Source organism: Xyrauchen texanus, chromosome 6 (assembly GCF_025860055.1).
Source record: "Xyrauchen texanus isolate HMW12.3.18 chromosome 6, RBS_HiC_50CHRs, whole genome shotgun sequence".
NCBI lineage: Eukaryota > Metazoa > Chordata > Actinopteri > Cypriniformes > Catostomidae > Xyrauchen > Xyrauchen texanus.
Window position 1 is genome coordinate 38,661,260 of NC_068281.1, and position 22,825 is coordinate 38,684,084.

A 22,825-nucleotide genomic window follows, 5' to 3' on the forward strand; every position below is an offset into this window, starting at 1 on the left:
TGCAGTGGAAAAGCAAGCTTAGAAAAGTAAAGTGAGCAGAGTAGAGTCAAACCGTAACATGCATTGGAAAATTGCCATAAGACTTTATAGATATTACATCTTCATTTTCTGTTAAAGCAAGATTTCTGTAAAGCTGCTTTAAAACTATGTGATTTGTGAAAAGCGCTATAAAATTTATAAAAAACGACTCTCCTTATACTCTCAGAATGTTCCTATAATAATAACCATAGACTCATAATACTCTAACCATACTCTCAAAATACTCACACCATACTCTCAAAATACTATAATAATGTTCACACCAAACTTTCTTAACACTCTTACCATTCTCTCATAATACTCATACCATACTCTAACAAATTAAGGCTAAAATATCAAGACATGTAATCAAATCTTGACAGTAAATGCCCACTGTTGTTGCCCAACTTTCCAATCTGTACAAGGTTTTGACTGTATGTTTTAAAGTGGTGTAGAGTAAATTATAATATTTTATAAGTTATGAAAACGGAACACGTCTATGTTGTAAGCAGTTTAAAAAGCACCCATTAAGAGTTATTTGAATTATAAAGTCCAGCATTTTTTAGATAAAAAGACACTCATTTTGTGTTGTTCAAGTGAGTCGTAATTAATTTGATGGGGGTTTTTTCCCCCAAAGTATGCCAGAATATTTATTAATTATTAAGTGACTCGAAAGCAAGCATACAGTATACGCTTGATTAAATTTCTCTCTGCATGGCAGATGTATAATTAATATGTTCTTATTAATAAAATAAATATGTACCTAGATTTAAAACGAAACCGTAATTTAATAAAATACTTTTGAATCCACAAATTGCATTTGCATTTGTTTATATATATACTAATACTAGTTGTGTACTCACAGAAAAACAGAGACCAACGCAGAACTATAAATGCAAACCACTTCACTGGCCACTACACAGAGCCAAGGATGTTTGACACAGAAGTATGAATCGTTCTTTAGATCTCTTTGCAGTCACCTTTAGTCACTCAGTTTTCTTTTTAACCCAATCCACTTGAATACTATGTTATTAAAAAATTATTTTGGTTTATTTTTTATTATTAATATACAGAAAATTACTATAAAATATTAACATATTTCTGTCATATTTTTCCTTAAGCTTTTATTATGATGGAAAACAGTCCTTAATAATTGCTAAAGGCCATATGATTTGATTATAAATTAAGTGTGTGCACCCCTACATACAACATTTTCATTATACTCACACCCTTCTCTCTATATGCCATCCACACTCTCACCGTTCTTTCACTATACACTCATCACACACTCATCATACTCTCACCAATATCACATCACACCTACTCTTACATTTCTCTATCATCTACACTCATCATATGCCCTCCTGCAACCCTTCACAACCACTGGCAAAAAAAAAAACACTCTTCAAACACCTGCACAAATTGTGAAATAATAATTGCCATTTACAAAAACAACTGTCATTGCAGAAGTGGAACAAAATAGTGAATCTTTCTCACCAACATGTATCACAGCGATTAGGCGATGACTTAAAAAACATTCAGGGACAGCAAAAGAGGTGTTACAACGTGTTTTTATGCCTTGCAAACTTAAACATTTGGTTTTCATTGTGTATTAAACATGGCAAATTCTGCTGAAACAAATATGTCAAGGTAATGTGCCATTGTAATATTAAGTTTTGTTGAAACTTCATAAATTCAAAAACTGGGGCAAAAATGACTTGTGCTAGACTTGGAATCAACAGCTAGAGTGAGTTGAAAATATTAAAAATAAAAAGCCCAATCAGCTATGTTGTGCATTTGTGTTTTGTATGACATTGTCTTCCAGCAAAAGTGTTTATGAATTTATAACTGTCATAAATAGATTTTCAGCGGTTACTTAACATTAAAAACCTAGGATTTTTTTCTCTCTCAGAAAGACAACTCAACATTAAATGAATAATATACAGATTTTTGGGCACATATAGAATCCATGTGTATTATTTCTGGTGGTGAGGCCAGTGAAAACGTTAACAGGGTAAAGGCAAGTATAAATCTGACCAGTCGTATCATTTTGTGGTCAACTCACAAAATTCCAAAAGGATTAAGTAGGCCCAATAATGACAAAATGAAGTTTATTTAATGGGCCAGGTGTTTTACCTAATTTTAGGTTCCATTCAGTATTAGTTGCTGTAAACTGTAACAACTTCCTGACAACACGTACATATTTCCCTCATAATAACAGCAGTAGGCCAATGTTCCTCTTTTCTATCTGTATCGATCTGTTCTCCAGCTCTGTCCATCATACTGCCTAATGAGCTGCTCAGAAGCCAGCTGTCCGCTAAAAGTCAACCAACACTGTCCTTGTGTTTACAGCTGCTCGCAATATCTTGTTAACTGTGCAAATTGTTTTGCACCTTGAGTCGTTACATGCCCACAGCAAATGAATCTCAATAAGGCATGTGGCCAAAAGGAGCACCACGTGATTTATGCACATCAATCTAGCGCTGGGTCAAATGGGAACCCCACTCAAAAAAATCAGGCCAATCAGATGCACTACCTGTAAGCACGTTCAACATGTATTTATTAGGACTGCATTAGGGCAGTTAATTAAAACAATTTGATGAATTACTTGTTACACTGTTTTATTCATCAAATGCATATCAATTAATCCCATATTTAATATCTCAGCATAACTAATTGCATAATTAATTGCTGAGAAAGGCCCCAAATGAAGATATTACAAACACATTTCATTGTTATCAGCCTGTTATGGCAGATGAGATGTTGAATAGACATAGTGGCTTTGGAAGTCAAGAGGTGCGTTTCAAACCGCACACTTCTGCACTATTCTACGCCATTCTGATGTGTATGTAGTGCAAGTATGTTTACGTTTCATATGAAACGTGTTCTTGCTTTTTGTCTGAGCTACTTCATAATTTTTGGTGTATTTACAAAACAGCATCACAGCATGTGTTGCTTTGGGGCGTTGTGTCATGTCTCTCTGTTTTACAGCATCTTACGTCATGAACGTTGCACTTTTAAGACATCATGTGATAAAAATAATTGAAAAGTTAAAAATGTGTAATCTGTGAGACCTGTGCATTCAGTTTCATTGCCTGCTCTTTAAAATATCTAAGAATTTATAACAGGTCAGGGGGCATGTTAAAATGCATAACATTTTTATCGCATAATTTAGTTCTTTTTTTTTTAAAGAAATTAATTATACTAAATTAACATGTCAAATTGACAGCCATAGTAATTAACCAACTCCACACTGGCATTTAACCCTAAATGCAGCACTACTACTAATTTAGAAGATCAAATGGCAGAGTACTATTAAGGAATGTGATTTTAGAGGGTTACTGAGGTGGATGGGGGTGCTAAATGATGAAGCTGATGACGCCGCAGCCCCTTTGAGTACCGTGACCTTTTCTGTTTCACAGCTGATCAGTGGCGACCTTTAGCAGCCAGTTAGATCCATCCTGCAGCTCTACTCGCTCACAGACAGCAACACACTAGCACAAGAGCCAGCAGGTTTATGCAAAAACCCACAATCCTAACCAGTTAAAAACATTAAGCACCTCACAGGCAAGATATAAACAAAAAATTAGGGCTTGACAGTAGTTTGATACTGTATCATTCAACCTATGTGTGATCACACCATCATTTTTAGAGCATCTTCGAACATGGCTCAATCTATCAGAATTGTTTTGATTTGCGTGTTACTAGCCTTTATACGGTAATGTGAAGCAGCTGTTTTGCACTGATGCCAGACTTATCATTTACTTATTATTCACCAATCTTATGGTTTGTGTTCATCAAGAGAGAAACAAGAAAGAAAATGATCAAATGAGAGGAAGTACCTTAGTATTAAATTGATGGGATTATCCAAAAACAGTAATTATTACAAATATCGGTATCACAATATACTGTATACCATTACTGTGACAATTTGGTCACACTAAAAATTACAACGAAATATGACGTGTGAGCAATCACCCTGCCGAAAATACCAGCATGAAATACCAGCAAAAGTCCAGCATGAATTCCATTCTAGTCTAATGGGGAATTGAGTTGGTCGCATTGCACTGTGTAAAACATTGCCTGGAGCTGATCTTTTGATGCTAAAGCAATGCAGACAGCATGTCCAAATAAACAACGCCATCAGTGGGTGCATTTCATCCTTGGTGAATTCTCCACAATATGTGCTAGTGACCAGAAATGATGGTCTTTTCAGTATAATCAATAGTCATAAAAATCTAAAAACAGATTCTGATAGATGGCTGCCAAATTTTTAATTAAAATACAGCAACACATTATGGTCAACAAAGGAAAGACCGCACTTTGGTGCATCCATTAAGACTGAGCTGAGCATTTTAACCCTCATATACATAACCTTTCAAGTCCTCTGGAGAGGTAATGTAATATTAGCATAAGGTTTACAGTCATTATTTTATTCATGAGGCCTCACATGCTTGACACAATAAAAGTCAGCAAAACCAAATAGATGGCAGCGTACCTCTGTGCTCCCTGAGTGGATGGCTTTGTCCACATTTAGCAGTGATTGATCCTCCGCATGACTTACACAGTTCGACCACAACGCGCAGTTTTGATGGGTCCAGCATTGACCTGTGGGCAAAAGGAAGGTGAAAGGAAGACTTTTAAAGGAATAGTTATATGGAATACTTCTGTAGCGCCTATAAGGAGCTTAGTAGTACAAGCCTCAATTTGCGTTGACACTGCCAGCGACACGCAGCGACAAAACAACCTCATCTCATTAATTTTCAATGATAGCTGGCGACTTCCGGCAAGTCGAGCGACGGCGACCGTTGGTGACCGGATGTGGGCGTGTCCAGCAGTCCAACAAAGTTGAGAAATTTTTAACTTTATGCAAATGAAGAGCGAGTTGGGAGTGACTCTACGAGAGAAGATGGTAGAGCTCACGTGATCCTAATATTTTAATAATAATATTAATTGTAAAGAAACAGTGCTGTTTAGACTCTCCATACACACCACTAGCGAGCGACCTAGCCGACAGCCACTGGCGACATGCAGCGACAAAGTAGCTGGCAGTGTGAGCGCAGCTTCAGGCATCGTTTTCTAATTCACTCCCTGTGCAATCACTAAAAATGTAATCTGAACAATCATTAAAATGGCTTTCAACAGCTTGATATTATTTGAGAAAGCCTTGCTTTCTTCAAAGATATCACCTTTTCTTCTATAATATCTTTGGATATGGAAACCCTTCCATTTCCATCTCTCTGCATGTGTCTTTGTAACACTTTTGAAGCAATACTTCACCCAAAAACCATTCTTATGAGGGAGATTATTTACTCCCCCTTGTGTTTTTTTCAAACCTATGAGTTTATTTCTTCTGTGGAACACAGAAGGTGTTCAGCAGAATGTCCTTTTCCTCTTCGACATCACTCATTTTAAATACTTATTCATTTGAATACACATATATTCAAATTTGGCACAACATCTAGTCAGCTTTGATGTCAATATCAATCTGGCATGACACACTATATTTAAATGTATGCAAACAGGAATTTGATTTTTAAAATAATTTTTGGAGTTCGACAGCCTCATTTACAATTCACTTTAATGATATGGAAATGAGCAGCTCAGTCAGATATTCTTCTAAAAAAGAAAGACATACCAGTTTGAAACAACATGGAGAATAAATTATTTTTGGTTAAACTATTTCTTCAATTGTAGATGAGTACTTACCCGACTCATCGAAGAGAGATAGGGCATCAATATCGTCTGGCAGACCAACGTGACGGAGCTCATCCCATAATCTGCCATTTGCGTCCTCAGTCCCAGCACTGCAGAACAAAGATTTCAAATGGTTCAGTCTGATTACATTTCTTAATTTAAGGCAGATTGATAAAAGGTGCATAGGTTTTGGTCTTAAACCATGTCCTAAACAGGCACGATGGGAAGAGTTTCCAGTGACCAGTAATCGCTCTGTCCACACTAAAAGTGTAAATGCATGATACATTAAATGTGAAGCATGTAATTTTTAAACAATATTTAAAAACGTTCTTCTGATCAAGCTTAATATGCAGATAAGGCCTGTTTGAAAAGTCATTATTTTTGCAATTCCATAAGGGGAAGCTGGTGATGCAGAAATTCCACACTTCACATTTAAATGTATATAATTTATATAGAATATACAGTACATACAGTATATATACAGTAACTGACTGTAAACACTTTCTGACTGCTCGGCCCCTACAGTGAGCCACCAGCACCAGGACAGTGTTAATTTATTCTTGCCATTCAGTGACTGGAAGGGTTTGAGTCACAGCCATTTTAATTTAGGGATGGGGGGTCATGTGGGATGGTGCTGATTGATTAAGCACTTACACAGAAATGACTCATCGTAAACACATCATGGGAAAAAATATGCATCAATCAGCCCTCCGTATCTCATTATAACCCTCCTTCATCCATCCACTGGGATGGGTGACATATACAAAGGGTCAACTGTGATTTCAAACACTGCGTGTGCTACTGACTTATATTCCGTGCAATCCCGCAACAACAGAAGTAGACAAAAAAACATTCACTTAAGGCAAACGTATTGTGACATCAACTTATATTACATTAATACCTTACCAAGAATGGCATTTTGACCAAGAAAAATATTTGACCATTCACAAATGTAGCCACATGATTACCCCTCAGGAGTGAGTGGGCAGACAGAACATGGGTACCGAATAGACCTGATACTGCAGAAGAAATGTTATTATTAAATTTTCTTTATTTTGTATTATTGCCTTGGAACCAAAGTACTGGTACTGTGAACATCCATAAACTCAAGTGTTACATAATGTGAAGCTGTTTTTGCATTAATAACAGACTTTTTATTAATTTGTCATAAATCTAAGACATGCTGCTCTAAATGTACCAAATCTCCAAACAATCTCTTAAAATTGTCCTTTTCCACGGTTTCATCTGTTTTCTCCAAGTTCAGACCTGCTGTTAAATAGTGCAAACCACAAATGACAAAGCTCAGCAAGGCTGGCAAACCGCCAACATCAGACTGGCAGCATATTACGTCACACGGGCCCCTGGGAGACGGCTGATTGGCTCCACAGAGCCAAGATAAATTAGGCAGCTGTGCACGAGAGCAGGGAGAGGGGGCCTTTGTTGGGCTGAGCACACGCTGTGGCCGGCATCTCACATCTCGCTCTGTGTGACTCCCAATAGCTGCGGGGTAATGATCAGCTCGCATAGAGCCACATATAAAAAGCAAATAGCCAACAGCTATGTTTATCTTTATAACTTTGTGAATGAAGCACAGGCCAAAGATTCAAATTTATCCTGCTTATCAGACGTGTGCTTTGAGGCCAACAGGTGATTTTAAATAAACACAAAGCCTTGATTATTTTTAACTAGATGTTAACTGTATTGTACCTCTTGATTTCAATATTTTGAATCTAAATGTATGATTGAATGATGGTTCCTTTGACTTAAAAACATATTGCATCATCAAAAGGCTAAAAAATATTGTGATTAAAATTTTTGCTCTAGAAAAGAACATGGGACTAATAAGCTTTACCATTTGCCGAAAGGATGCTTTAGGACAAATACTCTGTTTACATAGCATGAGACTGTCTCCAAGATATTTAGCAAAAGCACACATACTAGAGCAATGAGTGTAGCGTTCAACTGGAACAAGCTATATTCAAATGTTTCTGCCTGATATTTCATCCAGATGCGGTCTGATTCAACCAGTAACGTCAGATGTCAGCATTTAGATATAAGCCTCTAGCAGCCCTACAGTTCAGAACGACCCTTACAATCACCATCACACACGACTGTAAAACCGTTCTGAATAACATTTTCCTCTCTTTAACAATGGCTATCTGATCTATTTCACAGGAGCTGGCATCGTGCAAGATCTTGTCTCCCCAAAGCGACAAGAATTGGCTGAACTTTGCATGGGTACTCTATTTATTGCGTAGTGGTTGCTCTTTCATAGCATTGGAGACATAATTGAGTTCTCAATATACCTCACAGGCAGATCCTTCAAGTTCAACTGGAGAGGACAGGTGTAAAAGACAGTTACAAGAAGCTAACCACTGTTGTTCCTCAGGGATCAGTGCTTGGACCCCTCTTCTTCTTGATCTACACTACATCACTCTGACCAATTATAAAGGCAGATGGTTTTTCATACCACTGCTAGTCAGATGATATGCAGCTTTATGTGTTGTTCCAGCCTGATGACCACATCGTCTCAGCTCGGATCTCTGCCTGCCTCCCGGAGATCTGCCTGCATCAAATTCAAACTTTGACTCTGGTCTTTAGGACAGCCAATGGAAAAGCACCCTCTACTTCAATTCACTCTTCACAGAGGAGTTTGTCTTTGGTAGAAATGCCAAAAAAACTACATCTGGTAATAAACCTCATTATATTTTTACATTGAAACATGTTTGAGTCTCTAGTTTCATCCAATATGCCATTTTTAAAAATGAGAGATTTATTGCAAAATGCCACGCTGCTTAACACAATGTACACTAATGTGTACTTCAGTGCTATTTTTCCTTAGAAATCCTATATTTACTGTGCATTTTCACATTGAGAATCAATAGGTTCATCCAAAAGCTGAAAAATGTTGCTTTCAGAGGCTTTATATGGAATTAGGATGAAAATAAGGTGCATTTCAAACTGTTCTGAGACTAAAGCACAATAGAGGTAAAGTCATTTAGAGAGCAAGGGAGCATCCTATAGCTTCCCTATGCAGCCAACAGTACTCACTCCTAAAATCCGACCAACGTCTCAAAAACATGATTAAGCATGATGAACATGAACAATTTGATTAAAAAAACAAAAATCTGACTTTCTATAGCATGGTATTATTTAAAAATTCAGATCTTAGACCCACTGTCCACATATGTGGACATACATTTTTAGGAAACCATTCGCTCTAGGAAATCCTGTATTTTCTTTTGCAGGTTTATAAAGTACTACTAATAAAAATAAAAAATATTAATGGAAAATGCCAATCAGCTTACCTCTCTGAGCCTCTGCACCTCCCTGATTGGCTGTCAGCCCCGCTCTTGTAATCATGGCTGTTGCCCTCTTCTGTGGAGGATTGCTGCTGGAGTGGGTCGTGTCCGGGGGCGACCCTGAATAGCTTCAGATCTCCCTGGCCCAACAGGCTTCGACCACCACAGTAACAGAAGGCACAGAGCTGTTCACTGTGTAGGAGATGAGAGGAACATGATTAATGAATGAATAAAATGAGGCGGGAGGTGACTTTTAAATGAACCCATGTGCAACTTACTGAGGTTAGTTTGAAGAAGGGAACATAGAACTGAAGAACTTAAATATACCTGTGCAATCTAACTTAAAAATATATAAATATTTACCTGGTCTTTTGCACTATTTTCTAAAAAGGGTCAATGTGACTAGTTTCCATCGGCAATAATTTGCATGTCCGCACCAAAACCGAAAAGGATGTGTGACCCAACACAATCACAGCTAATCGGAAAAACATTTATTTTTAATATACAGTGGTAGGAGCTACTGAGCGTGATGCAGCAAAAATAAAATTCATATTCAAATAGACTAAAATAAAACAGTAAGACTGTAAAATGTAACTGTCCTCGAGATGGCCGGGAATGCTAAAGATAGCTCTTTCCAGGTATATTAGAACTCCTACCAAAAAATGCACATGCTGTGTAGTCCTATGGACATATGCTGTTCTGATTATGGCCAATTTAATTAGGATCCATCCTTATGCTGTATATCTAACTACATTTGGGAGCAGCACTTCACTGATCTATGTGCTCCTGCAACAGGAAACAAAGTGAACTCAGAGCTTGAGGGCTGTGCCATGGCAGTACTTTCTGGGCGTCTGCACAGCAGTTCTCTTTACCAAGAATGCTCTTCTCTTCTAGCCTGACCATGAGTCCATCCCCCATAAAAAGAGAGAGTGGTAGCTAACAGCAACACACACACGTACAGACAGTTAGCATTTGTCCTTCCCTTTGACATTTTGATGGAAAGATGCAATAGTCAAAAAGGCTTAAAACACAAAGCCATTCACAAACTTTCACACAAGCGCACATACACGTCTGCAAGCACACACTTCCCACACCGGCGGTGACTCAGCCTGGCGAGAGGATGCTGCTCTGACCTGCTTTTAGCTTCTCCAGAGGCTGATGATATTTGTGCCGCCCCCGTCTCTGCTGATGACGAATGCTCCTCTTCCTCCCCCTCTCCTGAGACGGCCATGGAAGAGACGCCCTCCATCTCCTCCTGCTGCGCTTTAGTGGCTGATGAGAAAAACATAAAGACAGATAAATCAGCATTAATTAGAGATACATTAATATAGACATTTTGACCAACACAGATAATATATTTATTAGACAAAGAAATGATTTCTAAGAAAAGATTGAATACTTTAATATCATGCGGCTTGTTGAGAAGAGGTGTAATGTTACTTATAAAAGTGGACATGATTTTCACCTGGCTGATGATAAAATGCACCAATTTTTTTTTTATGAAAATAACATGGGCTAAACAGATGCAGCACTTTTGAGCACTTTATTTCAACGCAAATACCTGCGTCTAATTCACTAACCACCATCCAGAATCTAGTTTAACATTTGCAATCAGCACTGAAATAGTGCTGCTTCTTAAGTATTTAAAATAAGTCATTGTCACTCCTTTCCAGGCAAACAAGCCTCCTTTCTATATAAATTATGTATATTTTAGATGTGCTATTTGCCCAGCACAATTAACATTGTGCTATAACTGCCTGAATTAATACTGAATAAAACAAAATTTTATGTAAAAGAGATGTTTGTGAGTGCTCTTATTGATCATGGCAGTAGCAATTAGTCAAATAATGGTCAAACAATGGTGAAGAGTGTTATAACCTGGCATATACAGTGGCATGCAAAAGTTTGAGCACCCCTGGCCAAAATGACATTTTACCAATGTCTCAGACCTTAATTAGCTTGTTATGGCTAAGGCTTGTTCACAATCATCATTTGAAAAGGCGAGGTGATGCAAATTTCAAAGCTTTACAAATACTCTGACTCCATCAATCAGCAGCCATGGGCTCCTCTAATCAGCTGCCTAGCACTCTGAAAATTATAATAATAATTGATGCCCACAAAGCATGAGAAGGCTAAAAGAAGATGGCAAAGCGTTTTCAGGTAGTTGTTTCCTCAGTTCGTAATGTAATTAAAAAATGATGGAGGTCAAGTTGAGGTCTGGAAGACCAAGAACACTTTCAGAGAGAACTCCTCGTAGTATTGCTAAAAAGGCACATCAAAACCCCTGATTGACTGCAATAGACCTTAAAGAGGATTTAGCAGACTGGAGTAGTTGTGCATTGGTTCTACTTTGCAGCGACACCTGCAAAAATATGACCTTCATGGAAGAGTTATGAGAAGAAAACCTTTCCTGCGTCCTAACCACAAATTTGAAGTCAGAAGTTTACATACACCTTAGCCAAATACATTTAAACTCAGTTTTTCACAATCCCTGACATTTAATTGTAGAAAACATTCCCTGTCTTAGGTCAGTTAGGATCACTACTTTATTTCAAGAATGAGAAATGTCGCAATAATAGTAGAGAGAATTATTTGTCAGCTTTTCTTTCTTTCATCGCATTCCCAGTGGGTCAGAAGATTACATACACCTTTCTATTATTTGGTAGCATTGCCTATAATTGTTTAACTTGGGTCAAACACTTTGGGTAGCCTTCCACAAGCTTCTCACAATAAGTTGCTGGAATTTTGGGCCATTCCTCCAGACAGAACTGGTGCAACTGAGTCAGGTTTGTAGGCTTCCTTGCTCACACATGCTTTTTCAGTTCTGCCCACAAATATTCTATCAGATTGAGGTCAGGGATTTGTGATGGCCACTCCAATACCATGACTTTGTTGCCCTTAAGCCATTTTACCACAATTTGCTTGGGGTCATTGTCAATTTGGAAGACCCATTTGCAACCAAGCTTAAACTTCCTGGCTGATGTCTTGAGATGTTGCTTCAATATATACACATAATTTTCCTTCCTCATGACGCCATCTATTTTGTGAAGTGTACCAGTCCCTCCTGCAGCAAAGCACCCCCACATCATGATGCTGCCACCCCCATGTTTAACAGTTGGGATGGTGTTCTTCGACTTGCAAGCCTCGCCCTTTTTCCTCCAAACAAAACGATGGTCATTATGGCCAAACAAACTTTTGTTTAATCAGATCAGAGGACATTTCTCCAAAAACTAAGTTCTTTGTCCCGTGTGCACTTGCAAACTGTAATCTTGCTTTTTTATTGCAGTTTTAGAACAGTGGCTTCTTCCTTGCTGAGCAGCCTTTCAGGATATGTCGATATAGGCCTCATTTTACTGTGGATATAGATACTTGTCTACCTGTTTCAGCCAGCATCTTCAAAAGGTCCTTTGCTGTAGCTGTCTGGGATTAATTTGCCCTTTTCACATCAAACTACATTCATCTCTAGGAGACAGAATGAGTCTTCTTCCTGAGCGGTTTGATGGCTGCGTGGTCCCATGGTGTTTATACTTGCAGTACTATTATTTGTACAGATGAATGTGGTACCTTCAGGCAATTGGAAATTGCTCCCAAGGATGTACCAGGCTTGTGGAGGTGCACAATTTTTTTTCTGTGGTCTTGGCTGATTTCTTTTGATTTTCTCATGATGTCAAGCAAAGAGGCAGATTGAAGGTAGGCCTTAAAACACATCCACATGTACATCTCCAGCTCAGTACACCTCCAATCGGAAGATAATTGGCTAGATGTCTAAAGGCTTGACATAATTTTCCGGAATTCTCTAAGCTGCTTAAAGGCACAGTTAACTGGAATTGTGATAGTCAATTAAAAGTGAAACAATCTGTCTGTCAACAATGGTTGGAAATATGACTCGTGTCATGCACAAAGTAGATGTCCTAAACAACTTGCCAAAACTATAGTTTGCTAAATATGAAATGTGTGAAGTGGTTAAAAATAAGTTTTAATGACTTCAACCTAAGTGTGTGTAAACTTCTGACTTCAACTATAAGTACAACAAGGGCTGTCACGATAATTAAATTGATTATGAAACAGTCGTTAATGTTATTAATGAAAACTGATTAATCATTAACAATAATAATCTGTAAGTGGTGAACAACTTAAAATTCAAAAAATCTTCTTATTTGACAGGTAAGCTTGCATAACTGCAAATCATGTGAAATATAGTGCCTAATGGAACTGGTTCTCTTGTATTTATTGATGATGTGACTGCTGACAAAAGCAGCAGGATGAATTCTGAAGTGTTTCAGGCAATATTATCTGCTCATATTCAGCCAAATGCTTCAGAACTCATTGGACGGCGCTTCACAGTACAGATGGACAATGACCCGAAGCATACACGAAAGCAACCAAAGAGTTTTTAAGGGAAAGAAGTGGAATGTTACGCAATGGCCAAGTCAATCACCTGACCTGAATCCGATTGAGCATGCATTTCACTTGCTGAAGACAAAACTGAAGGGAAAATGCCCCAAGAACAAGCAGGAACTGAAGACAGTTGCAGTAGAGGCCTGGCAGAGCATCACCAGGGATGAAACCCAGCGTCTGGTGATGTCTATGCGTTCCAGACTTCAGGCTGTAATTGACTGCAAAGGATTTGCAACCAAGTATTAAAAAGTGAAAGTTTGATTTATGATTGTTAATCTGTCCCATTACTTTTGGTCCCTTAAAAAGTGGGAGGCACATATACAAACTGTTGTAATTCCTACACTGTTCACCTGATTTGGATGTTAATACCCTCAAATTAAAGCTGAAAGTCTGCAGTTAAAGCACATCTTGTTTGTTTCATTTCAAATCCATTGTGGTGGTGTATAGAGCCAAAAAGATTAGAATTGTGTCGATGTCCCAATATTTATGGACCTGACTGTATATATATATCTCAATTAATAACTATAACTATAGATATTCATTTATTTATACCATGTATTTCTCTCATTCTGACGTCTCTCCAAAGAAATGTCACAGCTTCTACTAATGAGATTGACCACATTTACAAGCCTGAATGGCCTTTTCCGGTGTACATTTAACTCCAATTAAAGTTCATCCACAAAATGTTTATATATTCTGAAAAGCACTAATTGATTCCAGTGAAACAGCCATTTAGTTCCATATAATATCTTTCATTGTGAAAATCCCAAATGACGTGTGAACAACTGCCGGACTTTTACAATGTCAACAGCAGCCTATTAAACATAAAACACAAACCAGAGACCAGAAGATCTCTGCTTGAATGCAAACACATATTTCATTTGATTTATGAGGAAATATGGAGAGCACATGTGCCATGTGTTAATAAGAGAGAAATTGGGAATATTGTTGCCTCTCAACATACACAATGTTGACAATTAGAGTTGTGAGTCAAGTGTGACTAAGAGCACAGAGCAAGTTGTGGTTTAAAATAGACCACTTTGAAACCACAGCTGCACTCAACCACCCCCTGTATTTGTCATATCCACTGCAGTCTAATCTTACATATGTAGTACACCAACTTCCATAAAACTGCAACGGCCACTAAAAATGTAAGTAATTTTGCAAAGAAACTATTGCTCATACATTTGAATGTTTTGAATGAACCTCTAATCCCAAGTATTAAACTTTGATGCATAAGTCATCCTGCACGCAGCCCATTTGTGTAAGCTACAGACATTAAAAATACTTCAAATTATGCAGCTTGTTGAGGAGAGGTGTGCTATTACTTTGTAAAGAAATCAGATTTATGATATATGAATTTTTATAGACCAGAATATCATTACGACATTTTGACTTGTGCCAGAAAGCAACCACCTAGCAACCACCCAAAAATGATAAATGAGTATGTAAAAAATCTAGTCAGAAATGGACTTATGCAACAAACCAGGAAAAGCTGACAGCTCCTTCTAAAAAGCTGCCCAATTTCTTGCATCTTGGGTAGATCTGTGTACTGAAGGTTCTTTAAAAATGGTGGTGCCATTAACTTCTGTGGTTACCTTGACACAACGATTATTTGTGAGGTTCAGGTGGCTTAGTAGTTACAGACAGCACATTTAATGATGCAGGCTCACATTATTGACTGTTCCAAACTCCAAGGAGAAAGTGACATTCAAAGGCAGTGTGAGCTCTCCTGGAGTAGCAAGATAATTCAGATGACTATTAAAGAACCAGGCCATCCAATTTGGCTACACTGAATGAATCACAAAACCAATTTGACAGTAGAAAGTGGTCTATTATGCAAATAAATACTCCAGAGCAGAAATGCTGTGGCTGGAGTCAAATCCTTTCAATTAGAGCTGGAGAGCGGAGCCATGCAGAGACGCCGAAAATCTCATCAATCCTGCTCAAGGAGTGTGGATGGCCGAGCCTCTTGATAGCTCCTCCTCAGCCAGCCGAGGTTTGAGCTAGATTGACTGCACAGCTGGGGAAAAAAATCAATTCGGGGCTCCACATTGTGATATTGTTTATCATTGGAACAGCCTTAGCTGCTTCGGTGGAGAAGCTGCCTCACTTGCTCTGACTCTTCAGGGAGGGGGATGTGATGACTGAACAGACTGACACAGGAAACCCAGAGCGGTAGAAAAGACGTTTAGAGAGGGTACGTGGGGGAGGAGAGATGAAAGGAAAGAGTTGGAGAAAGCCAGAGGAAGGTTGAAAGTAAGAAAATGAGGGGGAATTGCGCCTGCTGATAACATTTGTATTTGCATGTGCTGTAATCTCACAACTTTTACGGCTTTATCAGTGAATTAGACCCAAAGCCTTGATATAAATACACATGCTGCAGCACTATTCAAGTGCAGAAAGCACCTACTTATACTGGATTTAAACTAGTGAATTAAACACTGGTTTTACGCCAAAATACAGAGCCCAAAATTGGCGTAACCGTTCAGTAAATTCTCTCTTTAGTGAGGTCTGAGGAAGAAAGGATGGAAAAAGGAAGAACTGGAAGTCTTCGGTTACCTGTCTCCTGTGTGCTTCCTGTTTCTGCAGTTTCCATTCCATCTGTGCTGTCTTCATCCTCCACCAGAGCTTTTCCTCGCCCACGATTCCTGAGAAACACAACAAAAAAACGGATTATAATGCTTGCTTCAGGGAAGACTGGTTGATCATGAATTAGTTAAATATAGACGCAGCTGCCACTGGTTCCTAACGAGTATCCAGAGCCCTGGGCAAGGGTGGGGCAGAAATGTGAAAATGTGGGTTTGAGTGTGAGCACATGTGTTTACGTCCACTGAGGGGGAAGTAACGGGTGAGAGACCCAATTTAAGCTGCCACTCAATACAGGAACATCATGAATATGTCATTTCCCCATTTACTGAGTAAGGACCCTGTCTCACTGAGGAAACACAACCCAGCTCTGGTGTGGACACTCATTCATATTAGGCTCTGCTTACACCTGGTTTTAATGGTGTGTTCCAGACAACTCAGAATTCGGAGTCTTTCTACTTGAAAACAACAATTTGGATGCCGCTCGAAGCTGGACATCTGACTTGTGAAGTCGGAGTAGATCAATCAACCCCAACCTCTGTGAGAAGGGTCATTTGACGTCATTTCCAAGATAGCTGCAACCAGCGAACACAACACGGAGCTGGGTTTTGTGAAACGTAAATACAAACTTTCACTGCACAAATGTTTGAATATGCAATATATGATTCATGCATGTCGTGTTCGTGACTTTTCAGTTGAACTCTGAGTGTCCCTGACCTGCACCGCAGATGTCATCCAGTTCCTGCCCAGAAGAGTGCGTGAAGAGCTTCTCAAGTGCTCTGATCCGCATGCAGTCAGCAGAGGCTGGTACCAAACTCCCGCCAAAAAATGTAAACGAACATATTTTATAGTGAACGCGATCAGCCACAACATTAAAACCATCTGCCTAATATTGTGTAGGTCCCCCTCGTGCCGCCAAGACACAACTAACCTGCATTATATTCTTATATTCAGATTATATTCTTCTCACCACAATTGTACAGAGGGGTTATCCGAGTTGCCATAGACTTTTTCAGTTCGAACCAGTCTGGTCATTCTCTGTTGACCTCTCTCATCAACAAGACATTTCTGTCCACAGAACCAGACACAGATCAAGAGATTCAGTTAATGTTCACATCAACCACCAGAATGGGGAAAAATTTGATCTCAGTGATTTGGATTGTGGCGTGATTGTTGGTGCCAGACGGGCTGGCTTGAATATTTCTGTAACTGATGATCTCCTGGGATTTTGTAAATTGTAAAAATGACTTCTTAAGGTGTATGAAGCACACATGCAGAAAAAAATACACTAAGAAATATGACAATTTATATGACAATTAAATCACAATTATTTGTTTGAAAAGTAATCATCAGCTAAATTTCATAATCGTGACAGACCTAGAATCAAAGATGGCCACAGAATGGGCTGACAATCCTTGAAAACGCATTGAGGTTGGAAGTGATAACTTGTGTATTCCTACCACGTGGGAAATGTGGCATAACATCCATCATGTGTGATGCCATCACAGGTGGTAAATTAAGACAGATTGGTGTTTACTCTTGGTATTAATGTGCATCACAAATGTTTCCCTGTGACCACTTGTGATCGGATTTAGTTGATTGGAGGGTCTCATCAGTAGTCTTGCCACAAATGTGACAATTTGCACATAATGCTCAACATCATTTTTTTTATTTTTATAAAAAATACATAATATAAACATGAGTTCAAAAACAACACTGTAAATGTAAAATTTACTAAAACTAAAGTTTACCAAAAAGAGAGACATTTCACCTGTTTTTGTGAAATTCAGTCAATTGAAATTCAGATGTGCTTCATATATTCTGTCACTGCATGCCATAAGTGGGCACTGAAAACTTTCTGTGAAGTCTTGAATGTGCATTAGGCATTCACAGACTTTTACAAATTTTCCATCAGGTAGTTATTTCCTCTTAAAGCCACACATATCCAGCAAAGTTTACAACTCGTGGTATAGTGCAATGTTTGATTGTAAGGCGAGTAGGTGGTCTTTCTATGTTGCACTAACTCTTGAGCATCTACACTTCAAATGCAATGCGATCAAATGTGCAGTCAAATTACTTTGAATATAATTTAAATAGTTTGTACTAGCCTGATGTTATATGCAAGCCAATATTATACTGTGTGTGGCATGCAAGGCTTATTCTTGACCCTTTACGCAGTGCAGTTGAGGAAAAGGTCAAGAACCAATGATCTTTAAACAGGGCTCCAACACTTTCAGACCCATTTATTTTCATAACTTCTCCTGAACTTTTTTGACCTTTCAAGTGATTTGTGAATACTGGATAAGGATTTTTGTTTCAGACCAATTCGCTAATGAATCATTCAGATAGATGGACTGGTTTAACCAATTTATTAAAAAGAACTGACACAAAAATACGTTTCACCCACAAATCACTATGGCTTTCAAGCAGGTTTTACCTTACCAAAGCTCTACACTAGAGCAATACCTGGCCAATTAAATTTTGTAGAGCAGAGCATAATCAAAAAAGTTCTAAGCACAATTGGAATATCAAAGACTTTTCCAAGATTTTTAGGATTTTATTAATTTCCTTGGCACTTCCAGCCTGGAAAACGCTTTCAAATACTTCCTGGTTTTCCATGACAGTGTGAACCCTGCATATAATGAACAGAAACTAGTCAAACAGCCAGACTGCTGTAACACACACACTTTGACATACATTCAGAGATGTGTATGTGTGGGTTTGTTTTCATTTGTGATCTTTGGCTTAAGCAACTGTCCAAAATCTCTCACATTCCTGCCTTGCCTCCCTCTGGTGTTCCTCACTTGACTGTCTCCTCCAGTTTCTTTCTCTGGCTATTTCTATCTCTCTTCTGGATTGGCAACGTTCTGACATCTTCACTTTCCTGGATGAGTGGAGAATCTTCCCACGATTTCCTACGGTTCTCTTGCTTTTACTCGTCTGTTTATAAACATGTCTGAGGTGTTTATTTGACCATGTACATCCAGCACAATGCTAAGCTCTTGTACTGTGTTTTAGTGAAGGACAAGATATAGAGGCTTCCTAGCTGAAAAGACTAGACCAGCATGAATTTACACATTGGTCCAGTATGGAAGTCTACCTGGTTGATCAGCACAGCCATGCTTCATGACTGGTTGACCAGTGTGGCCTTTTTGAAGAAGCTGGTTAACCAAGAATCTATTGCTTGTAAAGCTAGTTAAGAAGTTGCATCTTGACTCTTAAATGCCAAGATTCATCTTTTACTCTATGCACATCCCTTCACTACAATGAGAGGATATCACTCGCATTTGCAAACTAATTTCATGCTATGCGACTAAAATGTATATATTTCGCAACTGACTGGTAAATGTTCAGATTTCACTCACCAGTAATTGTGTAGTTTAGTCGCAAAGTGTTCAGCAGCGAGATCCTTTCACAGCGCTTAGAGCGTTGAGATGTTCCATGTAGTGTTTGTCCAAAGACGAGATCCACACGATCCATTTATCATTGAATACGATCTCTTTTAATATACTTTCTGTTCTTTACAGTCAGAAACATTTAATTCTAATCATGTATAGCACAGATGAAGTAAAGCCATTCGAGTCTCTCTCATTAATATGTGCTCATTTACAGACTCTCTTTACAGAAATTCTGTTTTTTTTTTAAAGAGAAAGTACCCGTTTTAGTATGTGTTCAACAAATCAATGTAAATACTTGTAAATAGTGCAAACTATGCAATTAAATAATAGACATGAAACAAAAAATTATATATGTAATATAATGTTATTTATTGATTGATTGAATACATGGAATTGTTCATTTTTAACAAGCCAAAATGACCCCAAAATTATGAAAAACTACTAAAATATAGACAGTCAAATGTATATTTTCGTAATGTACCTAGTGAGAATGTCCCCTGTATAGGCCTAATTAACAGCATTAGCTGGAAAATAATTTCTTTCATATGTTAGCAAAAGGGACATTATAACTATAATATACCTATATAATGTATATAATATACTCATATAAATCGATACCGAATCAAAATCGAATCAAGAGCTTGTGAATTTAATAAGGAAATCTGTATCAATATCCAGCTCTATACAAATATGTAAGGCAGTATATACACTGTGGCGATGAATATGTGTCAACTGGAAGAAATATGTTAAACTACAAATAGTATAGTATTTTTGTTTATGGTGTTAAAGGTGGGGTATGTGATTTGCAAAACGGCCGGCAGATTTTGAAAATACACAACTCTAAGGTCCTACCTTCTCTCCTCCAACGCTGGCCCTGACTCCACCCATTCGAAAAACATGGACGCGCAATCATGCACGAGCGAAAACTCAGATGCGCAGTGTTCTAGCAGTGTTCTAGACTCACTAGTCAAACAGTGCATTCACCTGTCAGACAATTTTTCAGAGCAAATTGTTGACACAGCAGGAGGAGGGGTCGCATACCACTCTTGAAAGGTGTAGAGCTGATTTTCTCATAACTGTAAAAAAAAAGAACATCGCCAGCCCTGGCGTCTGTACAGCGGTCTTCTATTCAAAACAGGATTCATAGAAATGTGGAACAACCCCACTAGCACTATAAAAGCTCTATTCTCCATACATAAATACAATCGCTTCCTGTTACTGGGTCACGAGCTTTGAGTATGCGCATCGAACGGGACACGCGCGCCAGGGTGGTGGGGGAGGGGGCATGGTACGACCGTTTGATTGACACATTTTCTGTCCAATGATTCTAGATGGTCTTGAAAATGATTGGCTGGAGTTTTTCGAGTCCTGCCCGTTCCACAGATGATTAAATTGCTTAATTTTCATTTCAGTGCTTCTAATTTACAGCCAGTAAGTGGGTTAGGAATAGAATTTCAAGTTATTTTGAAAAAATGGTCAAAAAAGAAAATCACATACCCCACCTTTAAAATATGTAACCTTGAAAATTGAGCTTTTCTAGCTTTTCTTTTTCTAGATGACTTCCATCATATACATCCAAAGATGATAATTTATCAAGGTTTGCAGGACCAAGAAACATATTTGTCCGAGTAAAAAGAACACTCGTGCTGTACATCCCATGAAACCTTGAATAAATATATACCAAAAATATGAATAAACTCAAGCCACTTTCATCATGACCAACTCCTGCCTTCTATTTAAAAGTGATCATTCCTATGCCATTTTCCCTTCTAAGACAATACCCTCCACTGTGACAGCTTCATCATTTGGAACTCACTTTTTAAGTTGTTCTTAGAAATTTGGAAAGAAGTTTGGAACAGCCCTACAGAATGGATGGTTTCCCTTTGAAATGCCCTATTTAGGCATCATGTACGATGTTGAGAACAGACATTTCGCTGAGCAGATGCAGGGGGAGGGTACGTTATTATATCAATAATTTTCCTGGGCCTTTTTAGCTTGAAGAGAGAGACTGCAAATTTTAAGTGTATATTTGCCGAAAGCCAATTTTGTCAACGGTTAGGACACTAGCATATACAGTAGATGATTTCAAAGCTAATAGTTGCCGTAAATGTAACAAAACTTTAATTTTGATTTCATGGGGTCTTACAGATGCACTACTACGTCTTCTAGGTCTATCTTTTGAAGACAACACAGTTGCCTATTGCATGATGTCACTGACTAATACTGTGTGGACGGATGAAACACCTTTGTTTTCAGAAAGAGAAGATAAAAATACAAATACTCAATAACATAGATTTTTTTCTGCCTCACACTTTCAATTGAGCCACTGTTACAGAGGTGCACTGACAGACTGCCAGACACATAAGTTTGCTTTCAGAAATAGCATTCTGAAAGCTGTTGCCATGATATGTTGTGACTTTCAGAAAGAGCAGTACTCAAGACTATCAAACCCAGAGTATGCCCATACTATACATACTCACCAACAGAAATACTGTGCATACAAAACATTGGGACTCAATAAACCTGTGTGCAAACCTAAGGATACAATTTAGAACCAACCCAATCACAGACTATATATATATATATATATATATATATATATATATATATATATATATATAGATATAAAAACACTGAATAACTAAGACTTGTTAGACCCTACAACAAGTCTTACCAATTTCATATTCAGAGTAACAAAAGATTTGTGTTATAGCTCGATCTTGCATAGGATCTGAATTCAAATTCAGCCGATCATGTGTAGTCTGGGTCTATATAAAAGGTAGTGACACCCACTAAAGCACACATACATACAATGTAATGTAAAGAAAGAGGCCTAATGTAAACAGCGGTTTCACATCATTAACCATGACTAAAATTTGAGGGTGGTCCAATACCTCAAAGACAGCTGCAGTCTTCAACTACCTTAGTTCTTTAGGACAATAGAACAATAACTGAAAAGTGAACATGGCTATATATACACGTGTCTATATGCAGTTTCACGTAACGTTTTGAAACTACAAGCACATATAGCCACATTCAGTTAGCTCTTCTCTGTGTGTTTACAAAAAGAGCAAATCTGATTTACCAGACCTTCAAAGTGTTCATGGTAGAAATAGACAATCACAAGCACTTTCTTTGTAAAGTCTGTTAACTATATCATTTTACAACCTACTTCTTTGTTGAACTTCCACCTATTTTGCTGCTGCAACTAAAATTACTTTGGGGGAAAAAACACTGAAATTCCAAAACATATAACATACACGGCCCACCCACCAACCACAGTCCATTCACTGATCTGATGCATATCAAGCACTCGCTGAAAAAAAACAGTTCCAATCTGATGCTGACGCTAAGCAACTTCCAGGAACAAGGGCACACAGTTTTTTTTTTTTTTATCCAGTCTGCATGAAAAAAAAGTTGTGT

The 22,825-nt window shown here is 38.1% G+C and overlaps 1 protein-coding gene across 1 annotated transcript in view; it reads right to left on the bottom strand.

Annotated features, from left to right (window-relative positions):
- Positions 1 to 22,825, bottom strand: part of LOC127645568 (histone-lysine N-methyltransferase 2C-like) — a 122,403-nt gene that overhangs the window by 85,734 nt on the left and 13,844 nt on the right. Inside the window, exons 3-7 of the mRNA XM_052129228.1 lie at positions 15,978 to 16,066; positions 10,151 to 10,289; positions 9,024 to 9,209; positions 5,728 to 5,825; positions 4,517 to 4,626 (exon numbers count right to left, since the gene is read on the bottom strand). Coding sequence (XP_051985188.1) covers positions 4,517 to 4,626; positions 5,728 to 5,825; positions 9,024 to 9,209; positions 10,151 to 10,289; positions 15,978 to 16,066 — 622 coding nt within the window. The remainder of the gene's footprint in view (positions 1 to 4,516; positions 4,627 to 5,727; positions 5,826 to 9,023; positions 9,210 to 10,150; positions 10,290 to 15,977; positions 16,067 to 22,825) is intronic.